We start from the raw sequence: 24,255 nt of genomic DNA, 5'->3' as shown, positions 1-24,255 counted from the left end.
TTGATGGTTGCCAGTGCTCGCCCAGCGGTTAGCGCCTAGAAACCACCAATGTTGTAACCCTAACCCCAACAGCAACTGACCAGGCTCTCTTGGCACGCTCAAGCCGCGGGGAACAGAAGCTGCCAGCGTCTGGAAATGTCTGGGATCATCCCAGCTTGAATCTCGGACTCGGCAAACAACCCCACTTGACAACAACCTTGTCGACGTCCAAATCCAAATCCATCATCGCAGCATGGAGTGAATTGGGAAGTCTGGACTTCAATCGTTTTCACAAGACACTCGTCAAGTCATTCTTTGATATTTACCACAGATTTCTCTTCATATATACCTAGCACCCGTGGCACCTCATCCAGAACGAATGGATAATTGTCTTTTAGCAGATTACTGAGGAAGAATGACTTCGCGTTTGTGGCTTGTTCCGCGTCAGTCGAGGGCGATACTATGCCTCTTAAACAGTATATCCTCTGGTATTTGCTCTTGGGATATCTGCCATGAATATGTTATATCACGATTTCAGGTTGTCTCTCCGGAGATCTCCAGATTCCCAAATCCGCGAGCCGCCCATGCCGCCACAGGAATACATTTTGTATCAGTGAACCAATGGAAGGGATGGTTGGGGGTTCAGTTACACAAGAATTCGTCGCTCGAGGATGTTTCCTTGCCAGTGAGCGGGGTGCTCGTCTCAACATTTGGAGTAGTTGCCATTCGTTGACGCCGGCTTCCTGGTATCTCTGACAGGCACGGTTTCACCATGGCAGTTTCAATCCCTCTATCGACATTATCACGGACACCGATCACTTTGCAAGTAATAGCCATCTAGCTTTCCGACTGGTGGTGACAAGGTCGCTGCAGTCCTTCCGATGAAACCATGTCTCCATCACCACCAGCCCCGGCGCTTTTGAGCGGCCCGGTTACAGGCCCCCTGAACTTGGATTCGTCTTCCCCAAAACGACGTACTGAAGGCTTGCGGCCGAAAACCCCAAGTTAAAGACTTAGGAATACCACGATGACCTGTCAAAGCCGCGTGTGAAGAGACATTCCATGGGCTCATGGACTTTCGCTGAGGGTACTGGAGGCGGTCTGAAACTCATCGCAAAGGATCAGTCCCGGACAAGGCCGGACGTACCGATGAGTACGCCGATTCACTCCACAGGCGCTTAATGCCTTGACACTGCGTCTTTCATAAACAACCAAAGTATCTGTTCTTGTCCGAGGGAGCTGGATAAATAGGCTCTCATTCCCTCCGGTTGGGCTTCCGCGATTTCACGCCCAGTTTGTGACTGACATCAATTCATTCTTTTCAAGTGTAGTTCTTCCTTCTTTACTACAGACGCTCCTTCTTCACCTGCTGGCAGGTTTACCTTCATTTGCACAGATATTCTATCCATTCCTTCACTGATTCAATCATTCATTCTCGACCCCCTTCATATAAACACATAAAGCATTGACGGTTGTTCTCTCCATCATGCTTGCTTCACTTGGTTCTCTGCTCGCGATAGCAGCGATTGCTAGAGCTAGTCCTTTGCTTCCCAGGGCAGTCGATTCGCTTAATGAAGAGGCTACGGCGGAAGCTCAGCAGCGAGACGGAAGTGCTACACGTGCATTTTCCGATGTCCCAATCAAGGTATTTCAACAAAGTCTTAACCCCATACCGGAACCACCACTAACATGATAACAGACGTCAGATGGAAGATGTCTTTTCGTTGACAAGCTGTCCGGCGACTTTCGGGCAAACTTGACCCCTATTCAGGTTGCCGACTGCGGTTCTACTGATGGCCAGGGGTGGGATGTTATCACGAGTGGCAAGCATATTTCCGGAGACGGTGGTATGCTGGTGGTGAGCACGTTGACACAAGCCTGCTTCAACTATGATCCCCGCCGGGCGGCTGGGAATCAAGTCATTCTTTTTTCATGCGGTGGTCGAGCTGATGGTGGTAAGTATACTTGTTGCAGAAGCATTTTCCAACAGAGACATCTTGGCGCTGACATATGCCAGGCGGCGAGGTCACTGACTCCCAGATATTTACCTTTGACGGTTCATCTGGACCCCTTCCTTTTCAGCCCCAGAACGAAGACAGTAGTTGCTTCACGGTCTCGGGCAATAATATAGACGTTGCGCCATGCGACTCGGGTGACTCCAGTCAATCATTTACTTTTGGAGACGGCGGCGATAACGGAAACAACAACGGAGGAAATACTGACACGGGAGGGGATACCAACACTGGAGGAAATACCGACGCGCAAGAGAGCACCGCTTCACAACAGCCGACAACCTTTGCCACTCAGGTCACTGCGACAGCTGATGCCACAGCCACGACATCCGTGACTTCTTCACCGGACAGCGGATCAGGACCGGGATCAGGAGGCAGTTCCGGAAACGGCAACATCCCTGATTTCAACCCAACCGAACCTGTTCCGGTGTCGCGGGCAGGCGGTACTTTGCAGCCCACGGCGGTTGCAGAGTCCCATCAGCGAGATGATACCGCTACCCGCGCTTTCAGCGATGTCTCGATCCGAGCTCCTGATGGACGGTGTCTCTTCATTGATCCGACAGCTGGCGACTTCCGCGAGAATCTGATTCCCGTCCAACTGGTGGAGTGTACTGGATCGGCCAACGAGAAGTGGGATGTTCTCACCTCGGGAAAGCATAACCAGCAAGACGCCAATGGGACACCAGCTGCTTTGATTGTTAGCACTTTGGTATGTTCATCCTTGAATTCCAAGGCTCGGCGAAGAGAAGTGTCCGGCTAACCATGCGTGCTATATGAAGACCCAGGGTTGCCTCAACTTTGACGGCCGCCGAGCGACGGGTGACACAGTCATGCTCTTCTCATGTGGTGGACGGGCTGCTGGTGGTAAGTTTAATCAAAGAAGCTCGACCAAAAGGACAACGTTCTAACTGTGAACAAACAGAGGGTGAAACCAGCACCGGACAACAATTCCCGTTCAGCGGATCTACTAGCTTTGCTCTTGCACCGCTAAGTGAAAAGGGCTCAACCTGCCTGGTTGTTGGCGAGGAGAGAGTGGACTCGGGAGCATGCCCCGATGATGGAAGCCAACTGTTCTCCATCTATCCCTAGGACTTGGCTTCTAAACGGGGTGTTTGAGTCGGGTGGTGATGACTATTCAAGCCAAGCTCTTGGGAGAAGAGCTGAGATATCGTGCCCAGCGGCGACCTGTACGGAAGTTATTGTCAATTTATGAACTGCACCTTTACTGAGTACGAATTCATGGGGAATTCCGGGCCAAAGCAACTGATATTTCATCGAAGAGCGACTGATCTGTTCCCATTTGATGGTCCATGGTAGAGGTCAAGGAGACACTTGGTGCTGGAGCAGGTGATGTTTAGATTGTCTTCGTGGATCTCTGTGCACAATCTCGATCCAACGACACAAAATGGTTTTCAACTCTCATGAAGAGATATTTCTATGTTTTTTTGGTTGAATTGTTGTAAATGAAGTCGTTGTTTGGACCTGGAATTGTTGTTCGGGACGAAGATACCCCTGATTTGTCAGCTGCTAGCCACCTGCCCACCCGTTCCATCGGCGGCTCCCAAGGTTCGCAGGCGGACCTGACATCATGCGGCCACCCCGAAAATTCGCTGCCAAAGTGACAGTAAGTGACAGTGTCTGACACTTTCCCGAAGCCGAAACTCCGTATCTCCCGCCATCACCACCTGCGCCGACGCACCTGCTCCCGTTAAGTCGCTTCGGAACGGCGATTTTGACACCCAAACCGCGACAAAGCGCCTTCTCCGGTAACGCCAACCGAACCTAGTAAACCATCAACAACCTGCACCTAATACCCCTCTCTACAACCGCCGCCATCATGCCACCCCTCCGCTGCGCCAATGCGCCCGCACCGGCGAGCCTCTTCGTCCAACTGAGCATGCGCCGAACCGCCCAGTCCCCTATTCTGGCCGATATCCTGCTCCCACTGCGTACGCGCGCCCACTACAGCGTCACCAAAAGGATAGCAACCGCTCCGACTACCACTCCCGTCTGCAAGACGCAATGGCGCGCCAGACAATCGCTGTCTTCAAGCCAGTTCAACAAGCGCCTCTTCACCACCTCGGCCCCGCGCAAGGCAACCCACACGCTATTCAACCCCCAGAATGACGAGGATGGGAACGAGATGGTGCTGGAGATTACAGAGCGAGCGGCAAAGGTTCGTATTGGGCCACCTCTTTCTCCATTGGTCTAAAGGACAGTCTGACTAACTCACATAAAACCTAAACAGCGTCTCTCAGAAATCATGACCAAGGACTCCAACCCCTACCTCGCGCTGCGCATCCAAGTCGAATCCGGCGGCTGCCACGGTTTCCAATACCTCATGAAGCTGGTCACTCTCCCATCGCAACTCCCGGAGCTACCCGTTTCCGAAGAGGCCGCGGAGGGATCAGAGATTCGCGAGGACGATACGATATTCAGCTATTACCCCGATAACAGCCCAGCGCCGTCGTCTTCCGATCTGACGGTACCGAAGATCATTCTGGATGGGCCGTCGCTGGAGTTGCTCAAGGGTAGCAAGGTCGACTTCACGATGGAGTTGATCGGTTCCCAGTTCAAGATTGTTGACAACCCACTGGCGACGAGCAGCTGTGGCTGTGGTACGAGTTTCGACATCAAGATCTGAGGGAATGGATGATGGAATCAAGGACCTGCGACCGTTGAGTGTATTATTACGTGACTGTATTGGGTAGCAGGCATGGTCTACTGGGTATTGCATAACAGAGCGGCAAAAGGGCGTTTCTTTGTTCATCGTCACGGATATGATCACAAGCGAAAGAAGGCAGTGTGGTAGACATCGAATTTTAATAGCATTGGGCCGAGCCAAGGCCAGTTACGGAGCAGGCTAGGATCACGAATCCACCGGTGAACCAGATTTTGTGATTGGAAAACGACAAAGTTGCATTCATTCCCATCCCGGCCTATTAGGCTTCCCAATTAACGCCGAGCGCCATGCATCCGTAACGACCAAGACGAGGTTCATATTATCTCAACGAAACCCCAATTGCATTTAGTTCATCTGGCGGATGAGAGCGTTGATGTGCTCCTCACGGTTGCCAAGATCACCACCCTCGATGAAGTGCTTGAACTTGCGAGTGCGGAAGCCACCAGTGGGGTTGGAGAGCTTGAAGGGCCAGAGGAAGTTGGAGGCCTGCTTGAAGTTGGGGCCGACGGTGTAGATCTCGTGGATGAGATCCTCCATGCAGATGATGCCGTACTTGCCAAGGTTCTCCTCAATGATGGAGTTGTCGGTAAGAGCGACGCGCTGCTTGTTGACCTTGCCGTATCCGCGCTTGTAGATGAGCTCCTTGACGGACTTGAGGTTGGGGTAGCCGTAGGCAACCCAGGGCTCGACGATCTTGATCATCTCAGCGGTGGCCTTGGTGACGCGGATGAAGACACCGTTGTTGATCTGGAGAAGACGGAGGAGCTGGAGGATCTTGCGGGGCTTGGGGGCGATCTTGTTGATACCCTTGATGCGGATCAAGAAGATGAGCTTGCCCTCAGCGGGGATGTGGAAAGAGCCATCCTGCTTGGCGGCGCGGTGAAGGCGGACCTTCTCACGCTCGACGTCGCGGTACTCCTTGACGTAGGTCTCGGCGCGCTTGAAGATGACGCCACGCTTCTCCTTGTTGGCCTATTGGATACAGTCAGCAATGAGTTCGGAACGCAAGAAGGCAGTTCAAATAGTCCATTGATGAGGTATTATGTCAGACCCGAAAGATGGTATTTAGCAACAGCATCGGCGAACCTAGTCGCTATGGTATGTTGTGCATCATGTTGTCCTCTGGAAGGGGGGAGAGCTCGAGCAACGGTAATACTTACAGCCTTCTTCTTCTCGATCTCAGCCTGGCGCTCAGCGCGGGCCTTCTCCTGAGACTTGCGCTTCTTCAGGAGGGTCTCAGGGACCAGAATGTCGTTCTTGGTGGGGACGGAACTAAACATCACAGATTAGTACGGGGTCCAGCATACCAGAGGTATGTGGTAGAGCGCCGGTGGAGAACTGCTGCTCAAGTGCGGCATTCTCTCGTGGCTGACTCGATTGACAGCTTGGTGTAGCCGCTTGGTGTAACTTGGAGAGATGCGCTCAGCATTTTCAGCGTGAGGATCACACAGCCAAGCACGACCTGGACAACAAGTGTCCGAAAGGTGGGCTGACTGTGACGGAGAGCAAAGACTCGAGATTTCACTCTTGTCCAAGTTCGTCTGTCGCAGCAGCGATGGATTTAAGGGAGAAGGCCAGAGACCTTCAACCCCAACACCCCACGAGACATCTCTCAGTCTGCAAGCCTGGTCGGTCCAAGGCCTGGAGGAAAGAGGGAGAATCGTGAGAGGGATCGAGCTGGGGCGATGGCTGCTCCGTGAGAAGACAGGCCAAAGACACCCAGTGAGAGGACCACGACTATCTGCAGATTGTTCCTGGAACACGCGACGATACCATTCCTCTGCCGTCAAGGGGAATGATCGGGGTTGGCATACGTAGACATGGTGCCGGTGGTCGATCTGCGACGTTGTCAGAATTCGATGTCGAAATAGGAGCAGAAGGACGAGAAAAAAGCCGACGATCGATTGTTAAGTAGGGCCCGCGAAATTTTGAGAACAGTGGGGCCGCACGGAGCTCGGCTGCCAAGTGGATTTAGGGTTTGTCCGATGGTTTTGGTGCCTGTGCTCCGCTTTCTGCCGCCTTCTCCCGCCAAATTCGATAGGGCATTCTCAACCGCACGAAGTCGAACTACCCCCGCCGAATTTTTATGCTGGAATCTGGAGATCGTCCACTTGACAGTATCAACACCACAGGTCCAAGACACCAGATCAACCGTCAAGATGCCCCCCAAGAAGGCCGCCCGTCCCGCTCAGGAGAACATCTCCCTTGGCCCTCAGATCCGTGAGGGTGAGCTCGTTTTCGGCGGTAAGTTTCGACCTGCGACGACGACTTTGCGACAGCGAAAAGCGGCCAAAATTGGAGGCTGACAATCAAAAAATAGTTGCTCGCATTTTCGCCTCTTTCAACGACACCTTCGTCCACGTCACCGATCTCAGGTTCGTAACCTCTTGAAGGAATCAATCGCGACGAGGAATCGATTTTTGGCGGGTGGAATTGGCGTTCCCAACCGGAAGAGGAGGGAGCAGACTTGGGGAATTTCCACGCGACTCCTCTACTTGGATCCCGGCTCCACCGCCAAAATCGTGAACTCGGACGATGAGAAGACAAACATAACGATGGTTCTGAGGCTAACGTTCTGGGTGATTCCAGTGGCCGCGAGACCATCTGCCGTGTCACTGGTGGCATGAAGGTCAAGGCCGACCGTGACGAGTCCTCCCCCTACGCCGCCATGTTGGCTGCCCAGGACGTCGCTGCCCGCTGCAAGGAGCTCGGCATCACTGCCCTCCACATCAAGATCCGTGCCACTGGTGGTATGTATTCCTATGTTCCTATCGACTTCATGATTGATGCTAATAACTTCCCACAGGTAACGGCACCAAGACCCCCGGCCCCGGTGCCCAGTCTGCTCTCCGTGCTCTTGCTCGCTCTGGCATGAAGATCGGCCGCATCGAGGACGTCACCCCCACCCCCTCCGACTCTACTCGTCGCAAGGGTGGTCGCCGTGGTCGCCGTCTCTGATTTATCAGAGAGGTGGCTGCCTGGCTTCTGGGCGGAAAAGAAAAAACGGTTATCATCTGGTTTTCTCTGTGGCGTTGACAACTACGAGGAGAACGGCCTTAATTTGCCTGGTCTCCATATGATCTGGCTTGTCACATGTTGCTTTTGGCACAACTGCAGCAGATGAATATAGATGGGAGTCAAAAAACCCCCTTCGCTGCCACCGGCAGCTCAGATCGCAGCCTGGCGTTCGTGTGTGTTCCAAGTGACCTATGTCATGTATGCTTGCCTTTGTGTGAATCCGCTTTCGCGTAATCGTGCAATCGTGCAGTCGACATCTAGACAGCCGAGTAACCTTTGCTCCAACCTATACCTTACCCATGAGGCGTCACTCCAGTACGTCTCTCCATGTCGATCACGCCGGGCATGAAATTCGCCCCCGCCCGCGATTTGTTCTAACAGCTTCGTCACCTGCCATGTATGGCTTCACCGCTGCCTGTCCAAAGCGGCTCCAAGGCGTTGTCTTGCACATACTGCGACGTACCTATTCTACATCACACTTCAAGCATTGGTGAGCATTTAACCAGCTGGAAACATATACGCTGGGTATTCGACACAAACAGGTAATGTTGGGTAGTCGGCGACAAGTATTGAGTGCTTCTCACCCTCACCTCGTACATTAGGCTCAAGTGGTGCGTTGCTTCTTTTCCTCCTGTTCCACTTCGAGTTGGTCGTGACGAATACTTGTCCAAATCGCCACTCATCACAGGTTCACCATGGATACCGTTTTAAGGCGGATAAGCACTATGCTCTTCCTGTCTGCTTGATAGGAATTCTTGCTTGCCACAATGACTCGCCCCCAATACGTACATGAGGTTAAATTGAGGAAACTACGTAGATTTAGGTTATCCCATCGTTCATCTGCGGTAGGTGACAAGGCGGACAGTAAGCACGGTCCTAACAACCAAGGCAGTCCTCGTGGTCTTTGACTATTTCTTGTCGTATCAGGCTCGAACGCGGGTCGATTGTCAGCTTGAATTACAACAGAGACTGGCCTATGTTGCCAACCAAGTTCTTTGATACTCTTTTACTTCGCATGTCTTGATATTTTCAGTTGCCTAAACCAGGCCTTTTCTTTTGGTGTTGTTGGCATGTAGACCTATCTACCATATGGCGTCGTTTGTGGGCCAAGTCGGCGACATCTAGTTCTTTTAGGAGTGATGTGTTTTCACTAGGATCGTTCTCTCAAAACTGCAATGTCGTGAGTTCATAGCAATGATGAAGTGCCCAATGCAAGTCACAATGCCTCATCACAAGTTGGTTGAATTTAATTGCAGAACGAAAATTATGAATTTTTAATGGTCTCATCTTACCCATTTCCAAGCAGCTACTGTGTAGATCTGTAGCCCTGAAACCATGGTTCATTGACATGAAAGATAAAGGACCTGTTCGTTAAAGATTACTTGTTTCAAACCGGCTGTTAAGTTGCTCATGGTGATTCTGGCGTACATCATACACTCCTCATGTCCACGCAATTTCATTTGATAACCTGACAGACACATCATGAAGAGAAGACCAAACGCGCAATTTTGAGTGAAGCTATGCCCGAACCAAAAACAAATTAAACCGAGAGAACCTATGATTCTAGACTAAACTTTCGCTGGGTCTAACCATGGGGCAACGCATTCATGGGAGATAGCACCATTAAAAGACCTGGGGAATTGCTTTTTAGTCACACACCAAAGCCCAATGCAATAGCAAAACGAAAACCACCTATTTCCCTATTCCACAGAGCTTTAACCACGGACCGCATTACCCAGAGCACCACCGGTGAACTGTGTACCACCGGCCTGCCGTTGAGGGTTGCCGCCCGTCCTCGCGCCACCTCTGGCACCACCTCTGCCACCACGCTGGCCACCGCCACGGTTGTCCTTCCTGGAGAAGGCGTTGGCAGAGCCCTGCGTCTTCTGCTCGAGCGTGCGCTCGTTGGTCTCGATAAGGGAGCTGGCCTTGTCGGAGAGAGTGAGGGCCAAGCTCTGGAGACGGCTGAGCTCGACACCCTTGCGGAAGATGACGGTCTCGGTGACCTGGTCAAGAGCAGCCGCAAGCTCCTCGTGGCTGATCATCTTGCTGACGACAGCAGAGACCTTGCGAGAATCGAGCTCGAACATGGAGCTGAGGGTCGCAATGGCGAGAGTGTCGTAGAAAGGAGCATAGGTGAAGAGGTAGGTGCGGAGACCCTCCTCCTGGATCTGCTTGGCGAGCATGGTCTTGATATCCTCGGTGTTCGGCATCAAGTCCCAGATCTTGATGCTGTGGATAAAGTCAGTGGCCTTCTTCCACTCACCAGCAGCAAGAGCCTTGGAGGCCTGCATGACGTGATCCCTGGTGTTCTCGGGGGGGCCGGTGAAGATCTGGCGCTCGTGGTACTCGAGCATACGGCGGTAGGTCTTGCTGATAATTCTCTTCTTGACATCGGGCGAAGAACCGGTCTGGGCGAGCAGAGGAATCTCGAGGAGCATGCTGCAGGTGAGATAGACGCACTCGAGGAGCTCGAGGTTGATGTGCATGTGGAAGGGAAGCTGGCGCTGCTTCTCGAGGCGCTCCTGCTCGGGAGTGACCTGGCTGTAACGCTGGATCATGACACCCTGAGCTAGAAGCTCCTTTTGACGGCCACTGCCGCAAATCTCCTGGAGGGTGTTCTGGGCGTCGTAGACGAGACCCTTGCGGAAAGCGCAAAGGCCAACCTGGACAAGGGTACGGTTGTAGAGAATCTGGGTGGCGATATCGAAGTTGGCGATAGTCTCCTGAAGATGGGAGGTGAGCATCAGGTCGCGAGACTTGTAGTACTCATCGTGCAGAGCCAAGAAGTAGATCTGGCAAAGCATGGCACGAGCGCGGATGATGCCCTCGCTGTTCTCGAAGAGGTAGTTGGAGAGGATGTTGATGAGCTTGCCAGCATCGCCGGACTGGCTGCGGGGGGTAATCTCGGAATCGGCCTCGGCAGAGACCTGCTTCCACGCGTTCTCCTCGAGGATCTTGACAACTTGGGCGGGCTAAAAAAATGATGATTAGCAAGGGCGGCTGAGCATTTCAACATTGTCTTTGTACGTACCTTGTAGTAAACATGGTCCAGACGCCTCTGGATGATGCGGTTCAAGCTCTCCTGAGGGACCTCAAGAGAAGCATCCTTGCGGAGATGCTCGTAGTAGAGAAGACCGCGGAAGATGGTGTTGTAGAGGGAGCCCTCGTCGGTCAACCTGTCGATGTACTCGGAGGTGTGGGGATCGATGGCCTGGAGCGAGCGGGTGAGCTCGTCATCGAGACGCTCAATGAGCGAGACAACGCTTCCGGGAACCTTGAGGTACTTCTCGCCCTCAGGGATGGTGGGGAGCTTGTCATCATCATCCCACTCCTCAGCGCCCTCAACAACGACGTGGTCCTTCTCCTTCTCAAGGATCTCCAAGAGAGAGGCAAGGTCACGCTCGGCGGCCTTCCACTGGTCCAAGGGCATCTGGGCGGCGCCACCAGCACCGAGATCGAAGCGGGCGGAAATAAGGGTCTGGAGAACGCGGATCTTCTGGTAAGGGGTGATGGGCACGACCTTGTTGAGGGTCTCCATGACCTTGATCTGCTCGAGGCGGTCGGTGTTCTTCTTGCCGCGAGACTCGATGATGGTGCGGAGGTGCTTGAGGATGCTCTCGGGGGTGTACTGAACGACCTTGCCGCGCGAATCGACCGTAGAGAAGCCCTTGTCGTCCTCCTCCTGCTGCTCGGCGCTGACGACGGGAGCCTCAGCGAACCTGAGGGCCTTGGAAACAGTCTTGGGCGCGGGGATCTCGTCATCCGACTCCATGAAAGCGTCGGCATCCTTCCTGTAGGCATCGATCTGGGTCTGGTAGTCCTTGTTGTTTTTGCGGATGCGCTGCTTGACGGCGTTGAGACCACGGGCATTTGTCGCGTTCATCTTCTTGGGGGTGACCTTTTGCTTGGCGAGAGTCTCGTTCATGAAGTCCTCAAGGTCGGCGATGGCCTTGATGTAGGACTTGGGCGCCTTGCTGCCATCTTGGAGCTTGACAACCTGGCGGTTGAGCTTGTCGAATTCTAAAGAGGGGGGAAGAGGGAAGTAAGCATCGGTGCAGGACATATCGAGGGCGTGTACAACATGTTGACAGGATATACGAACCACTGGCGATAAGACTCCAGTCGTTGATCTTCTGGCCGTTCTGGATCTGGCTGATGGTGGACTCGAGTTCATCGAAGCGCTTGTCCTTGGCGCTCTTGACCTTGGTGGTGGCCTCATCCTCGCTCTGCTCCTCCTCCTCTTCCTCCTCGGACTCGTCGTCGCTCTGCAAGAAACGGTTGGCACCCTTCTTCTTGGGGCCTTCCTCCTCGTCGCTGTCGGACTCCTCCTCCTCCTCAGATTCCTCCTCCTCGTCAGACTCCTCCTCAGACGAAGACTCGTCCTCGGCCTTGACCTTCTCCTCCTCCTCGGAAGAGTAGACCTCCTCCTCCTCGGAGCTGCTGTCGGTGGAGCTGTCGTCACCGCCGCGGAAAAAACGAGACATGGTTGCGGTCTCTTTTCGATGGACTCGGGATAAATATGCGGGTTCCGGGGGTATGGGCGCGAAGCAGAAGTCCGGGTTGCCGGTATGGGTACTTGGGCGTGGTGGACGGAAGTGGTGATGGTCCGGATGGTTGGCAAAGCAAAACCCGGCTGCGGCGAGGCGGACAGAGGGGTCAAGAATTAATTTTCACTGAATGGCCGTTTTGGTGGGGGCGATTTGGGGCTTAGCGAGGTGAGCGGAGCGGTTTGGGCCTCGAGCGCTGTAATGATTGGGTATGACTCAATCCGAGCAAGGGGTGTGGGGGAAAGAAGACCTGCTCCGGGGGGAGGAGGCTGAACTTTTTAGGTTGACTTGTACCTGCTTCCACCTAACTCTGGTGATCCCGATGAGGTCTGAACCTTGCAGACGTTCGCATGAGGGAGCTGTCAACTGGACCAGAGGGCCGGGTTCTTGTACACTATTTGAGAGCGGAGTGAGGGAACAATATCAAGCATTGCTTTGTTCAGCCTCACGATGAAGATTCAACATCTGTCGTCTTGGTACTTGGGCGCAAACAGCTAGCTAGCTAGATGCCCCACCTTTAAGTATCGACTACCTGAACTGGATACGTGTTGCTCTACTCGGTTATGTGCATGTTTGACCTGCTGTGGAATTGCCAAGCCAAACATTCTACTTAACGGGGGTCGCGTATTGAAAGTTACAGCACGTAACAGGAGACGTTTCGCCACGAAATGTTGGAAGTGGCAGTCCAGCCTGCCCACTCACACTGCGGGCAGCCAACCCCAGCTCCCCAGGTCTTTTTTGTGTTCAGTTAACAGCGGGTGCTGGGCTGCAGCTGCCAACAAGCACCTGCACTGCACACACCAGCGAAGAGTCCCGCTGCCAGGTTCACCGTTTTGGCGCGTCAAGGACCTGGACCTCCCGCCCCGGCCTCTGGAACTTTATCGACCGCCCACGCCGCCGTCGCGAGGCTGTTCAAGTTTTTCGTAACGAGGCGAACCTGCCAACGTCAACGCCAGCATAGTCCTGGCGTCACCACCAAACCACAAACATCACAACCACAACATCGACGTCTCCATTCCCAGCCTTGATCGACCATCGCTGCAATTTGGTGCGAGGTCGACCGACGCCCATTTTTCATCCAACATCAATGGGAATTTAATATTTACGTGTCTTTTTTTTCTTTTCAGCAAGACAAGCCTTGGGACGACCACACGCGCACTGCAAACCGCCATCGCGCGGACAGGCGACATCCACGATACCTTTTTAACCATCCACGTATCTCGTCACCAACGCCTACTACACAGTATACGCCTCTAACGACGACGACCTCTACGACGAAAACATAGGAGTCAACGACAGCAACAAAGCATCATAGAGCAACAAGATCGAAATATGTCTTATCCGCCACCACCTCCTCCTCCCCCCGGCTGGGGCGCTCCTCCTCCGCCATCAGCACCTCCTCCGCCGCCGCCTCCGTCCTCTCTCCCACCTCCTCCTGCTATCCCAGCACCGCCGCCGCCTGGGTTCTTCCCACCAAGCGATCCTCATGTCGCCAAGTTCGCCCAGAAGAAGAAGGAATGGCTTCGCATGCAGAGGAATCGCTTCGGCGAGAAGAGGAAAGGCGGGTTCGTGGAGACGGAAAAGGCCGACATGCCACCAGAGCATTTGCGAAAGATCGTTAAGGACATTGGAGATGTCTCGCAGAAGAAGTACACCAGCGACAAGCGCAGCTATCTCGGTGCGCTCAAGTTCATGCCCCATGCTGTGCTGAAGCTGCTCGAGAACATGCCCATGCCTTGGGAGGCTGCCAGAGAGGTCAAGGTTCTCTACCACGTCAACGGTTGTCTGACCCTCGTGAACGAGATCCCGAGAGTCATCGAGCCGGTCTTCTTTGCACAGTGGGCCAGTATGTGGACGGTAATGCGCAAGGAAAAGAGCGACCGCCGACTGTTCAAGCGCATGCGATTCCCGCCTTTCGACGACGAAGAACCGCCCCTGTCCTGGTCCGAGAACATCGAGGATGTCGAGCCACTTGAACCCATTCAGATGGAGTTGGATGAGGACGAAGAAGCAGCAATCTACGAGTGGTTCTATGACCACCAGCCGCTTCTCGACACGTCCCACGTCAACGGGCCCAGCTACAAGAAGTGGAACCTCACCCTGCCGCAAATGGCGAGTTTGTACCGTCTAAGCAGACCGTTGGTGTCTGAGGTTGTCGACAAGAACTACTACTACCTCTTCGAGCTCAAGAGCTTCCTCACAGCAAAGGCCTTGAATGTGGCGTTACCGGGCGGACCTCGTTTCGAGCCACTGTACAAGGACATTGACCCCAACGATGAGGATTTTGGCGAGTTCAATGCTATGGATCGCATCATTTTCAGAAACCCTATCCGAACGGAGTGCCGTGTAGCTTACCCCCATCTCTACAATGCACTCCCTAGAAGCGTTCACTTGTCAGTTCACTCACATCCTCAAGTAGTCTACACGCGAACAGAAGACTACAATCTTCCCGCTTTCTACTTCGACACGAGCATCAACCCCATCTCTTCGAGGGCCGTTGCTCCCAAGAACCTTACAGTCAGCCATGAAGATGAGCTCTTCGGGCCTGGCAACATTGAGGAGCCGGAAGAGGAGGCGTTTGAGCTGCCTGCCGGCGTCAAGCCTTTCATGGCCGAGGAAGAGCTGTATACGGACGAGACAGCATCGGCCATCGAGCTCTGGTGGGCACCGTTCCCCTTCGACCGCCGCTCCGGACGTATGGTTCGTGCCCAAGATGTGCCTCTCGTTAAACACTGGTACTTGGAGCACTGCCCGCCGAAGCAGCCTGTCAAGGTGCGCGTCTCGTACCAGAAGCTTCTCAAAACCTACGTCCTCAATGAGCTGCATAAGAAGCAACCAAAGTCTCTTCAGAAGCAAAACTTGCTTCGGACTCTGAAAGCGACAAAGTTCTTCCAGCAGACAACGATTGATTGGGTTGAAGCTGGTTTGCAAGTCTGCCGGCAGGGTTTCAACATGCTTAACCTGCTTATCCACCGCAAGAACCTCACATACCTCCACCTGGACTACAACTTCAACCTGAAGCCCGTCAAGACGTTGACGACCAAGGAGAGAAAGAAGTCTAGATTCGGAAACGCCTTCCATCTCATGCGTGAAATTTTGCGCTTGACCAAGCTCATTGTCGATGCCCAGGTACAGTACCGTCTTGGCAACATTGACGCTTTCCAGCTTGCCGATGGTATCCTGTATGCCTTCAACCACGTCGGACAGTTGACCGGTATGTATCGTTACAAGTACAAGTTGATGCACCAGATCCGTTCCTGCAAGGATCTCAAGCATCTCATTTACTATCGCTTCAACGCCGGCCCGGTTGGTAAGGGTCCAGGCTGCGGTTTCTGGGCACCGGCATGGCGTGTGTGGCTCTTCTTCATGCGAGGTATCATTCCCCTCCTCGAAAGATGGCTCGGCAACCTTCTCTCCCGTCAGTTCGAGGGTCGTCACAGCAAGGGAGTTGCCAAGACCGTCACTAAGCAGCGTGTCGAATCTCACTTCGATCTCGAGCTTCGTGCTTCCGTCATGGCTGATCTGCTGGACATGATGCCGGAAGGCATCAAGCAGAGCAAGGTCAACACGGTTCTTCAACATCTTTCTGAGGCGTGGAGATGCTGGAAGAGTAACATTCCCTGGAAGGTTCCTGGACTTCCCGCAGCTATCGAGAATATCATTCTCCGTTACGTCAAGTCCAAGGCTGATTGGTGGATTTCGGTCGCTCATTACAACCGTGAGCGTATTCGTCGGGGTGCTACCGTCGACAAGACCGTTGCCAAGAAGAACGTTGGCCGCCTAACGCGTTTGTGGCTCAAGGCTGAGCAAGAACGCCAGCACAACCACATGAAGGACGGTCCTTACGTCTCTTCCGAGGAGGCTGTTGCCATCTACACCACTACGGTGCACTGGCTTGAGTCGAGAAAGTTCTCTCCTATCCCCTTCCCCAGTGTCTCGTACAAGCATGACACCAAAATCCTTATCTTGGCGCTGGAGCGCTTGCGTGAGGCTTACTCGACCAAGGGAAGATTGAACCAGAGTCAGCGTGAGGAGTTGGCCTTGATCGAGCAAGCATATGACAGTCCCGGCACTACGTTGGAGCGTATCAAGCGCTTCCTGCTTACTCAGCGAGCCTTCAAGGAAGTCGGCATCGATATGAACGACAACTACAGTACCATCAACCCGGTCTACGATATCGAGCCGATCGAGAAGATCAGCGATGCTTATCTCGATCAGTACTTGTGGTATCAGGCTGACCAGCGCCATCTCTTCCCCGCTTGGATCAAGCCTTCTGATTCGGAGGTGCCGCCTTTGCTTGTCTACAAATGGGCTCAGGGCATCAACAACCTCGACAAGGTCTGGGAGACTTCGAACGGCGAGTGCAATGTCATGATTGAAACGCAACTCTCCAAGGTCTACGAGAAGATTGAACTGACCCTGCTCAACTCTCTTCTTCGCCTGATCATGGACCACAACCTTGCCGATTACATTACGGCCAAGAACAACGTTACCTTGACCTACAAGGACATGAACCATGTCAACAGTTATGGTATGATTCGTGGCTTGCAGTTCTCGGCCTTCGTCTTCCAGTACTATGGTCTCATCCTTGATCTGCTGTTGCTTGGCCCGCAGCGTGCCAGCGAGATCGCCGGTCCTCCCCACGCGCCCAATGACTTCCTCCAGTTCAAGGACCGGGAGACTGAAACAAGACACCCGATCAGGTTGTACACCAGGTACATCGACAAGATTTGGGTGTTCTTGAGATTCACGGCAGATGAGTCTCGTGACCTTATCCAGCGATTCTTGACCGAGCAGCCTGATCCCAACTTCGAGAACGTGATTGGTTACAAGAGCAAGAAGTGCTGGCCCAGAGATTCGCGTATGCGTCTCATGAGGCACGACGTCAACCTCGGAAGAGCTGTCTTCTGGGATCTCAAGAACCGCCTCCCAAGATCCGTGACGACTATTGATTGGGAAGACACCTTCGCTAGCGTGTACAGCAGGGACAACCCGAACCTCCTGTTCTCCATGTGCGGCTTCGAAGTGCGCATCTTGCCCAAGATCCGCAACCAGAACGATGAGTTCCCGGTAAAGGACAGCGTCTGGTCACTGGTTGATAACACGACCAAGGAACGCACCGCTCATGCTTTCCTTCAAGTCACCGAGGAGGACATTCAGAAATTCAACAACAGGATCCGTCAAATCCTGATGTCGTCTGGCTCGACTACATTCACCAAGATTGCCAACAAGTGGAACACGGCGTTGATCGCCCTCTTCACCTACTACCGCGAGGCTGCTGTCTCGACTGTGAACTTGCTTGACACTATCGTCAAGTGTGAGACCAAGATCCAGACCCGTGTCAAGATTGGTCTCAACTCTAAGATGCCTTCCCGTTTCCCCCCTGCCGTTTTCTACACCCCCAAGGAGCTCGGTGGCTTGGGCATGATTTCCGGCTCGCACATTCTCATCCCTACGAGCGACAAGCGTTGGTCAAAGCAGACAGACCTCGGAGTTACCCATTACCGTGCGGGTATGTCGCACGATGAGGAAACGCTGATCCCCAACATCTTCCGCTACATCATCCCGTGGGAAGCTGAGTTCATCGATTCCCAGCGTGTGTGGACGGAATACTCGCAGAAGCGTCTTGAAGCCAACCAGCAGAACCGCAGATTGACCCTGGAGGACCTGGAGGACAGCTGGGATCGTGGCCTGCCTCGTATCAACACTCTTTTCCAGAAGGACCGTAGCACGTTGAGCTTCGACAAGGGTTTCCGTGCCCGTTCGGAGTTCAAGATCTATCAGTTGATGAAGAGCAACCCCTTCTGGTGGACAAGTCAGAGGCACGACGGTAAACTCTGGAACCTTAACGCATACCGTACCGACGTCATCCAGGCGCTTGGTGGTGTCGAAACCATTCTGGAGCACACCCTGTTCAAGGCAACTGGTTTCCCATCTTGGGAAGGCCTCTTCTGGGAGAAGGCTAGTGGTTTTGAGGAGTCGATGAAGTTCAAGAAGTTGACAAATGCCCAGAGGAGCGGTAAGTTTACCACCCCACTTGCCTCTTGTGAACTCTCCTGCCATATGCACATATACTGACTCTTACATTGTACAGGTCTCAACCAGATTCCTAACCGTCGCTTCACGCTTTGGTGGTCGCCCACCATCAACAGAGCTAACGTCTACGTCGGTTTCCAAGTCCAGTTGGATCTTACTGGTATCTTCTTGCACGGCAAGATTCCCACTCTCAAGATCTCCTTGATCCAGATCTTCCGTGCCCATTTGTGGCAGAAGATTCACGAGTCAGTGGTCATGGATCTTTGCCAGGTTTTCGATCAGGAGCTTGAGGCTCTGAGCATCGAATCGGTCCAGAAGGAAACCATCCATCCCAGAAAGTCCTACAAGATGAACAGCTCCTGCGCGGATATCCAGCTCTTTGCCAGCCACAAGTGGAACGTTACTCGGCCATCGCTCCTTTTCGATACCAAGGATGTCATCGAGTCTACCACGACCAACAAGTTCTGGATCGATGTTCAACTCCGCTATGGTGACTACGACTCTCACGATATCGAGAGATACGTCAGAGCCAAGTATCTCGACTACACCACCGACAGCATGAGTCTTTACCCATCACCCACTGGTCTTATGATCGGTATCGATCTTGCTTACAACCTGTACTCTGCCTACGGTCAATATTTCCCAGGCTTGAAGCTCTTGATCCAGCAGGCTATGGGTAAGATCATGAAGGCAAACCCTGCACTCTATGTTCTCCGTGAGCGTATCCGCAAGGGTCTGCAGCTCTATGCCTCTGAGAGCAACCAGGAGTTCCTGAACTCGCAGAACTACTCGGAGCTGTTCAGCAACCAGACTCAGCTCTTCATCGACGATACCAACGTCTATCGTGTTACCATCCACAAGACCTTCGAGGGTAACTTGACGACGAAGCCCATCAACGGTGCCATCTTCATCTTCAACCCTCGTACCGGTCAGTTGTTCTTGAAGATTATTCACACCAGTGTCTGGGCCGGTCAAAAGCGTTTGGGCCAGTTGGCCAAGTGGAAGACTGCCGAAGAAGTCGCTGCTCTTATCAGATCGCTACCCGTCGAAGAGCAGCCCAAACAGCTTATCGTGACCAGAAAGGGCCTGTTGGATCCATTGGAAGTTAACTTGCTTGATTTCCCCAACATTTCCATCCGCGCGTCCGAGTTGCAGCTTCCCTTCCAGGCCGCCATGAAGGTCGAGAAGCTGGGTGACATGATTCTGCGTGCCACCGAGCCGCAGATGGTTCTGTTCAATCTTTACGACGAGTGGCTGAAGAGTATCTCTTCCTACACTGCCTTTTCCCGTCTCATCCTCATCCTGCGTGCCCTGCACGTCAACCAGGACAAGACAAAGCTCATCTTGCGTCCCGATAAGACTGTCATCACGCAAGATCACCACATCTGGCCCTCGCTGTCGGATGAGGACTGGATCAAGGTCGAAACGCAGCTCCGCGATCTCATCCTTAACGACTACGGCAAGAAGAACAATGTCAACGTCTCCAGCTTGACCAGCAGCGAAGTCCGTGATATCATTCTCGGTATGGAGATCTCAGCTCCTTCGCTGCAGAGGCAGCAGGCCGCGGAGATTGAGAAGCAGCAGCAAGAGCAGCAGCAGCTCACCGCTGTCACCACCAAGACACAGAACGTGCATGGCGAGGAAATTATCGTCACAACGACATCGCAGTTCGAGCAGCAGACGTTCGCCTCCAAGACCGAGTGGCGCACCAGAGCCATCGCCACCTCCAACCTCCGCACCAGGGCCAACAACATGTACGTGTCGCCCGTGGATAGTGACCTGGACGACGTGACCTACGTCATGCCCAAGAACATCCTCAAGCGCTTCATCGCCATTGCCGATCTCCGCGTTCAAGTCGCTGGTTACCTCTACGGCGCCTCGCCCGCAGACAACGACCAGGTTAAGGAGATCAAGTGCATCGTCATGGTGCCCCAGATCGGCGGTCTGCGCAACGTCCAGCTGCCGCACCAGCTCCCTCAGCACGAGTACCTCAAGGACATGGAGCCGCTCGGCATCATCCACACGCAGTCGGGCAACGAGCTGCCGTACATGTCCGCTATGGACGTCACGGAGCACGCACGCCTGCTCGACGCCCACCCGAACTGGGACAAGCAAAACACGCTCACTATCGCCGTCTCCTTCACTCCCGGTAGCGTGTCGCTGTCAGCCTGGGCGCTCACGCCTCAGGGCTTCAAGTGGGGCGTGGAGAACAAGGACGTGGCCAGCGACCAGCCGCAAGGGTTCACGACCAGTATGGGCGAGAAGCGCCAGCTCCTCCTTAGTGAGAAGTTCCGGGGCTTCTTCCTGGTGCCGGACGGCGGCAAGTGGAACTACAGCTTCATGGGCAGCGCGTTTGGCGGCCTGGAGAAGAAGCCGGTGCATGTCAAGCTCGATACGCCGCTGCCGTTCTACAGCGATCAGCACAGACCTATTCACTTCTCGAGCTTCAACGAGTTGGAGGATATCTGGGTCGATAGGCAGGATAACTTTGCCTAAAGAGGCAGAACGGGCATTGTGTATGGGTGTGTGTGAGAGAGAGAGGGAAAGAAGAAGAATGTGTTGTTCAAGGATTATGGTCAAATATGTGGGAGTGAATAACGAGAGTGTACCATTTGTTTTATCATCCATGATTTTTTTCGCACGGCGTTCTGCATTTGAGGCTAGGCCGTCTCACAAATATGTATTCAACACAAAAGCGTGTTTAACAGTCTACGACATGGATAAAGGCAGGATGTCGTTTGGTTTGGACTCGGCAATAGTGGTTAGTGTTTAAACACGATGAGCATCTGTTTTTCTGGTTACGCAATGTTGTTGACATGTGAATATCTTGTGTGTACGAGTTGGTCATAAGAGAACGGCCAACACAAGATAGCATCTCATTCTGGTTTCCCCAAGCACCGGGAAGCGGAATAGCCGTGCAAGAGACTCTTTCCGGGTACGTTACCTTTCCCCCCCGTCAGGCAGGCTCGAGGCTAAAGCATTGCACGCTGTACAAGCTGATGACGGCGTTGGCGAGAGATTACGCTTCATGCGTCCATGCGATAGGCGATGTGGCTTCGGTCTATTGCAGGTCAAGCAAGGCTAAGCGTGGACATATCTCCAAGGCTGGCACGAGGGTGTATGTATTCAGATGGAGGGGTAGGAGGAGCTGTCGGGACGAGCAAGGGACATGACCTGGTAACAAGGTAAATTAGCTATGAATAGGAAAGAGAAAGAGCATACCCTGTCTGTCTGCTTTCCAGATGTGGGGTGTGGGAGGCAGATGGCATGGGAGGGTATCGCCGGGAAGGAAGGTCACTCATATTGGGAAGCGGATGAGCAAGGGGAGCTGGTCAAGTCTCTGAAGACCCCTGAGATACCTCTCTGCCTTGGGATGCAGTGAGATGGGATGGAATGGATCACAGATGAGATGCTGGCTTCCATTTGGACACACTTGACCCAACTCGGAAAGTCCCCATTCCCAAAATCACCGGGGCCGATCAAAATGGGCCGACGCAGATTCCGATTGCCATGCACCGATTTTCGCATTGAAAGAACGACAGACTAGCAATGTCCGCCAAGACCAGGCCTGACTGTGTCTAGAAACGTCGTCCGTGATCCGAAATTGTCACGGCAAATTCCGGTCCCCATGACAGCGGAGGTAGCGGAGCTCTTGCTCTGGCTTGTCATCAGTCCTCAAGATTAGTCTTTGCGATCGGTCCGGATGCCGGAGAAGAGACGGGCGACTTTCGCGCGGGATCCCCTCGGATATTTCTCCGTTGGCACCTTTGGCCGTTGCTCGCTTCCCCACGATGTGGAATTGAGGATGGCGTCTAATCTTGGCCCAAATAGGTAAGCCACGGTTCTTGGCTCGACTGAGCGAAAAGAAGGTGCAAAGACAGTTGCGTACTGAAAGGAATTGGAGACCCGAATATGGCCGTTGCACAATATCGGTCACTCAGTCTCTGTACTAAGGTACCTCTACAACTGCAGCCTCTTGGGCCACGCATTAGCAAGACCAAATGCAGGTACGAGATGTCAATGCAGATTGACCTGATGTCTGCAACCCACCTCCAAGCCACCCTTCCATCGAGTCTCAGCTTCGCAGCCTCAACTAGGTTGTCAAAGTCTTTTTTTGGTGCCACTCGCTTGGGATGTTTGGAAGCATGATGGAAGCGCCAAAGAAGGCGTGTGGCATGGTTTTCGGTCCCGGATCAACAGCTGAGTCAATGCGTTGACGTCGATCGACTGGAACACGGTGGTGGTGGTGGTAGTGGTGGTGGTGTTGTGGATTCGATGTGATGAAAATAGCAACAGAAGGAGGTCATGGTGACGGCGACGGTCTGGAAGTCGGATGGTGAAGTTCAAGGTGAAAGACGACGGTGACATTGTGCATAGAGGTAGTTCAGAGGGGCACTTGGGAGAGTCGCAGTTGCATTGGGAGGGGCATCATGACTGAATATTCACCTTGTTGCGACAATGACGCAGTTTCAAGGGGAAGGAGCTGTTCGGTTGCGACCGCGACTTTCATCCACGTCGTGGGGGAGTTTTGGGAGTTTGTTGGGAAGGAGAGAACCAAACCTGGAACCAGATGGCAACGACGACAAGCGAAAATCTTGGGAGCTCCCTCGGCACCTTCCCTCTCAGCTTCACACCGACACTGGAGAATGCCACATCCACTTGCCAGAATCGACAAACGACGGATGGAAAAATTCTTCACTCCATTCAGTTCCCTCTCTCCAGTTCCCGGCCACACCAAAAACCACAACTCAGCTGGGCTGAAGCGAAGCAGAGGAAACCCAAACCTTGTTGAGTCGTCCTCCAGGTTGTTTTGTTCCCAGCTCAAGGTTTGTTTGACACTAACAGAAAATAGCCTCTACCCACCCGTTCGAAACCTCTTAGCCTCGAGCTTTGTTAGCGACAGAGCCCCAGGAGCAAACTCCGTTGCCAAGTTGGGAATAGTTTAAGTCAAGGTTGTATCGAGATCCCCTACCCTTCTCACCGCCGTCACCTCACTCAATCCCTCACCTTGCTTGATCCCATCATCACTGCCACCACCATCAACTGCCCGCTACAATCATATCATGAACTTGTTACAACCACAGCCAACAAATTAACAAGTTCTTTGAAAGAAAGCAGGAATTTCAATATCAGCGACATCAGCCAGTTGCGGGATCATCAGCGTTCACGGCGATATTCCTCTGCCACTAGAGCTTACCCCGGTCAGCGCTAGAAGCCGCTTTGTCTCCTTCTAGAAAACTTCCGAAATCACGCTCATCTTGCCTTTGCGCGTAGCATAATGCAGCCTTTAATTGCAAGGTTTGAATGAAACACGTTTCTTTCATGCGCGCATCTTGGCCACGCTCTTTCGGTCTACACTCTACACCGTCTACACGGACCTCACCTCCATGGCATCTCCCCATGGCATCTCGCCCACACACTCCTACACAACCATCGCGACTATCTTGCCAAGTATCGCTCTTTTCCGGCCTGCATACTACTGACTTGCCCTGCTCATTGCAGCTCTTCTCAGTTTGACCTTACTATGCTCAACAGGAGGCTGACAATTGGCTAGTTTGCGACAGCTTCCAGCCTCGGCTCGTTCGTCATCGGAAGCAGCATTGACACACAACAAGCGCAATCTTGGAGTTGCCGAGCGTTTAACCCCTTCAAGCACGTCACCTGGCCATGTGAAAAGCGATCATCATCATGGCATAATCCAAGTGGTAGCTTCGAGATATTACCGTATCCAAACGGGATCCCCACGCAGGGCCTAGCCCGAGACATGGCGTCAAGTTGCGCGTCTGGCGCGTCTGGAATCCATCCATGATTGTCATGATCGCACGCGGTGACCGAGCTCAGCAAGGTCATCAAGCTGACAGGACCTAGCCCCGGTCTGCCAGAGCATCCTCTTCGTTCTGAGCTGAAGGTCTTTCTGCTGCCGGGCTGGAACTACTCTCGCTTCAATGTCCGTCTCTAGCAGTCTAGTGCCTCCTTC

General features: G+C 53.3%; 6 protein-coding genes across 6 annotated transcripts; 4 read left to right on the top strand and 2 right to left on the bottom strand.

Moving 5' to 3' along the window:
* The first annotated feature begins 712 nt into the window (after nucleotides 1-712).
* Nucleotides 713-3,438, top strand: SMAC4_02106 (uncharacterized protein). The gene is made up of 5 exons (XM_003350346.2): nucleotides 713-1,624; nucleotides 1,679-1,934; nucleotides 1,997-2,700; nucleotides 2,771-2,855; nucleotides 2,914-3,438. Exons 1-5 carry the CDS (start codon nucleotides 1,466-1,468, stop codon nucleotides 3,078-3,080), a joined length of 1,371 nt encoding a protein of 456 aa, XP_003350394.1. The 5' UTR covers nucleotides 713-1,465; the 3' UTR covers nucleotides 3,081-3,438.
* Nucleotides 3,439-3,815: 377 nt separating this feature from the next.
* SMAC4_02107 (uncharacterized protein) lies at nucleotides 3,816-4,635 on the top strand (the record flags this gene model as incomplete). The annotated part of the gene is made up of 2 exons (XM_003350347.2): nucleotides 3,816-4,167; nucleotides 4,240-4,635. Exons 1-2 carry the CDS (start codon nucleotides 3,829-3,831, stop codon nucleotides 4,633-4,635), a joined length of 735 nt encoding a protein of 244 aa, XP_003350395.1. The 5' UTR covers nucleotides 3,816-3,828.
* A 181-nt stretch (nucleotides 4,636-4,816) lies between these two features.
* SMAC4_02108 (uncharacterized protein) lies at nucleotides 4,817-6,702 on the bottom strand. Its single transcript, XM_066089705.1, has 2 exons — nucleotides 5,835-6,702; nucleotides 4,817-5,646 (listed from the first exon to the last, which is right to left on the bottom strand). Exons 1-2 carry the CDS (start codon nucleotides 5,952-5,954, stop codon nucleotides 5,020-5,022), a joined length of 747 nt encoding a protein of 248 aa, XP_065946955.1. The 5' UTR covers nucleotides 5,955-6,702; the 3' UTR covers nucleotides 4,817-5,019.
* Nucleotides 6,703-6,763: 61 nt separating this feature from the next.
* Nucleotides 6,764-7,830, top strand: SMAC4_02109 (40S ribosomal protein uS11). Its single transcript, XM_003350349.2, has 4 exons — nucleotides 6,764-6,918; nucleotides 6,995-7,049; nucleotides 7,264-7,424; nucleotides 7,481-7,830. The coding sequence occupies exons 1-4, from the start codon at nucleotides 6,834-6,836 to the stop codon at nucleotides 7,630-7,632; spliced, it is 453 nt and encodes a 150-aa protein (XP_003350397.2). The 5' UTR covers nucleotides 6,764-6,833; the 3' UTR covers nucleotides 7,633-7,830.
* Nucleotides 7,831-8,974: 1,144 nt separating this feature from the next.
* Nucleotides 8,975-12,179, bottom strand: SMAC4_02110 (uncharacterized protein; the record flags this gene model as incomplete). The annotated part of the gene is made up of 3 exons (XM_066089706.1): nucleotides 8,975-10,667; nucleotides 10,727-11,715; nucleotides 11,798-12,179. 3 exons carry the CDS (start codon nucleotides 12,177-12,179, stop codon nucleotides 9,408-9,410), a joined length of 2,631 nt encoding a protein of 876 aa, XP_065946954.1. The 3' UTR covers nucleotides 8,975-9,407.
* Nucleotides 12,180-13,171: 992 nt separating this feature from the next.
* Nucleotides 13,172-22,965, top strand: SMAC4_02111 (uncharacterized protein). Its single transcript, XM_003350351.2, has 2 exons — nucleotides 13,172-18,261; nucleotides 18,337-22,965. Exons 1-2 carry the CDS (start codon nucleotides 13,575-13,577, stop codon nucleotides 20,772-20,774), a joined length of 7,125 nt encoding a protein of 2,374 aa, XP_003350399.1. The 5' UTR covers nucleotides 13,172-13,574; the 3' UTR covers nucleotides 20,775-22,965.
* The last annotated feature ends 1,290 nt before the right edge of the window (nucleotides 22,966-24,255 follow it).

The sequence above is a fragment of the Sordaria macrospora genome, chromosome 4 (assembly GCF_033870435.1).
Source record: "Sordaria macrospora chromosome 4, complete sequence".
Lineage (NCBI taxonomy): Eukaryota > Fungi > Ascomycota > Sordariomycetes > Sordariales > Sordariaceae > Sordaria > Sordaria macrospora.
Note: the sequence above shows the minus strand (reverse complement) of the source record. Positions and strands in the feature narration are given on the sequence as shown.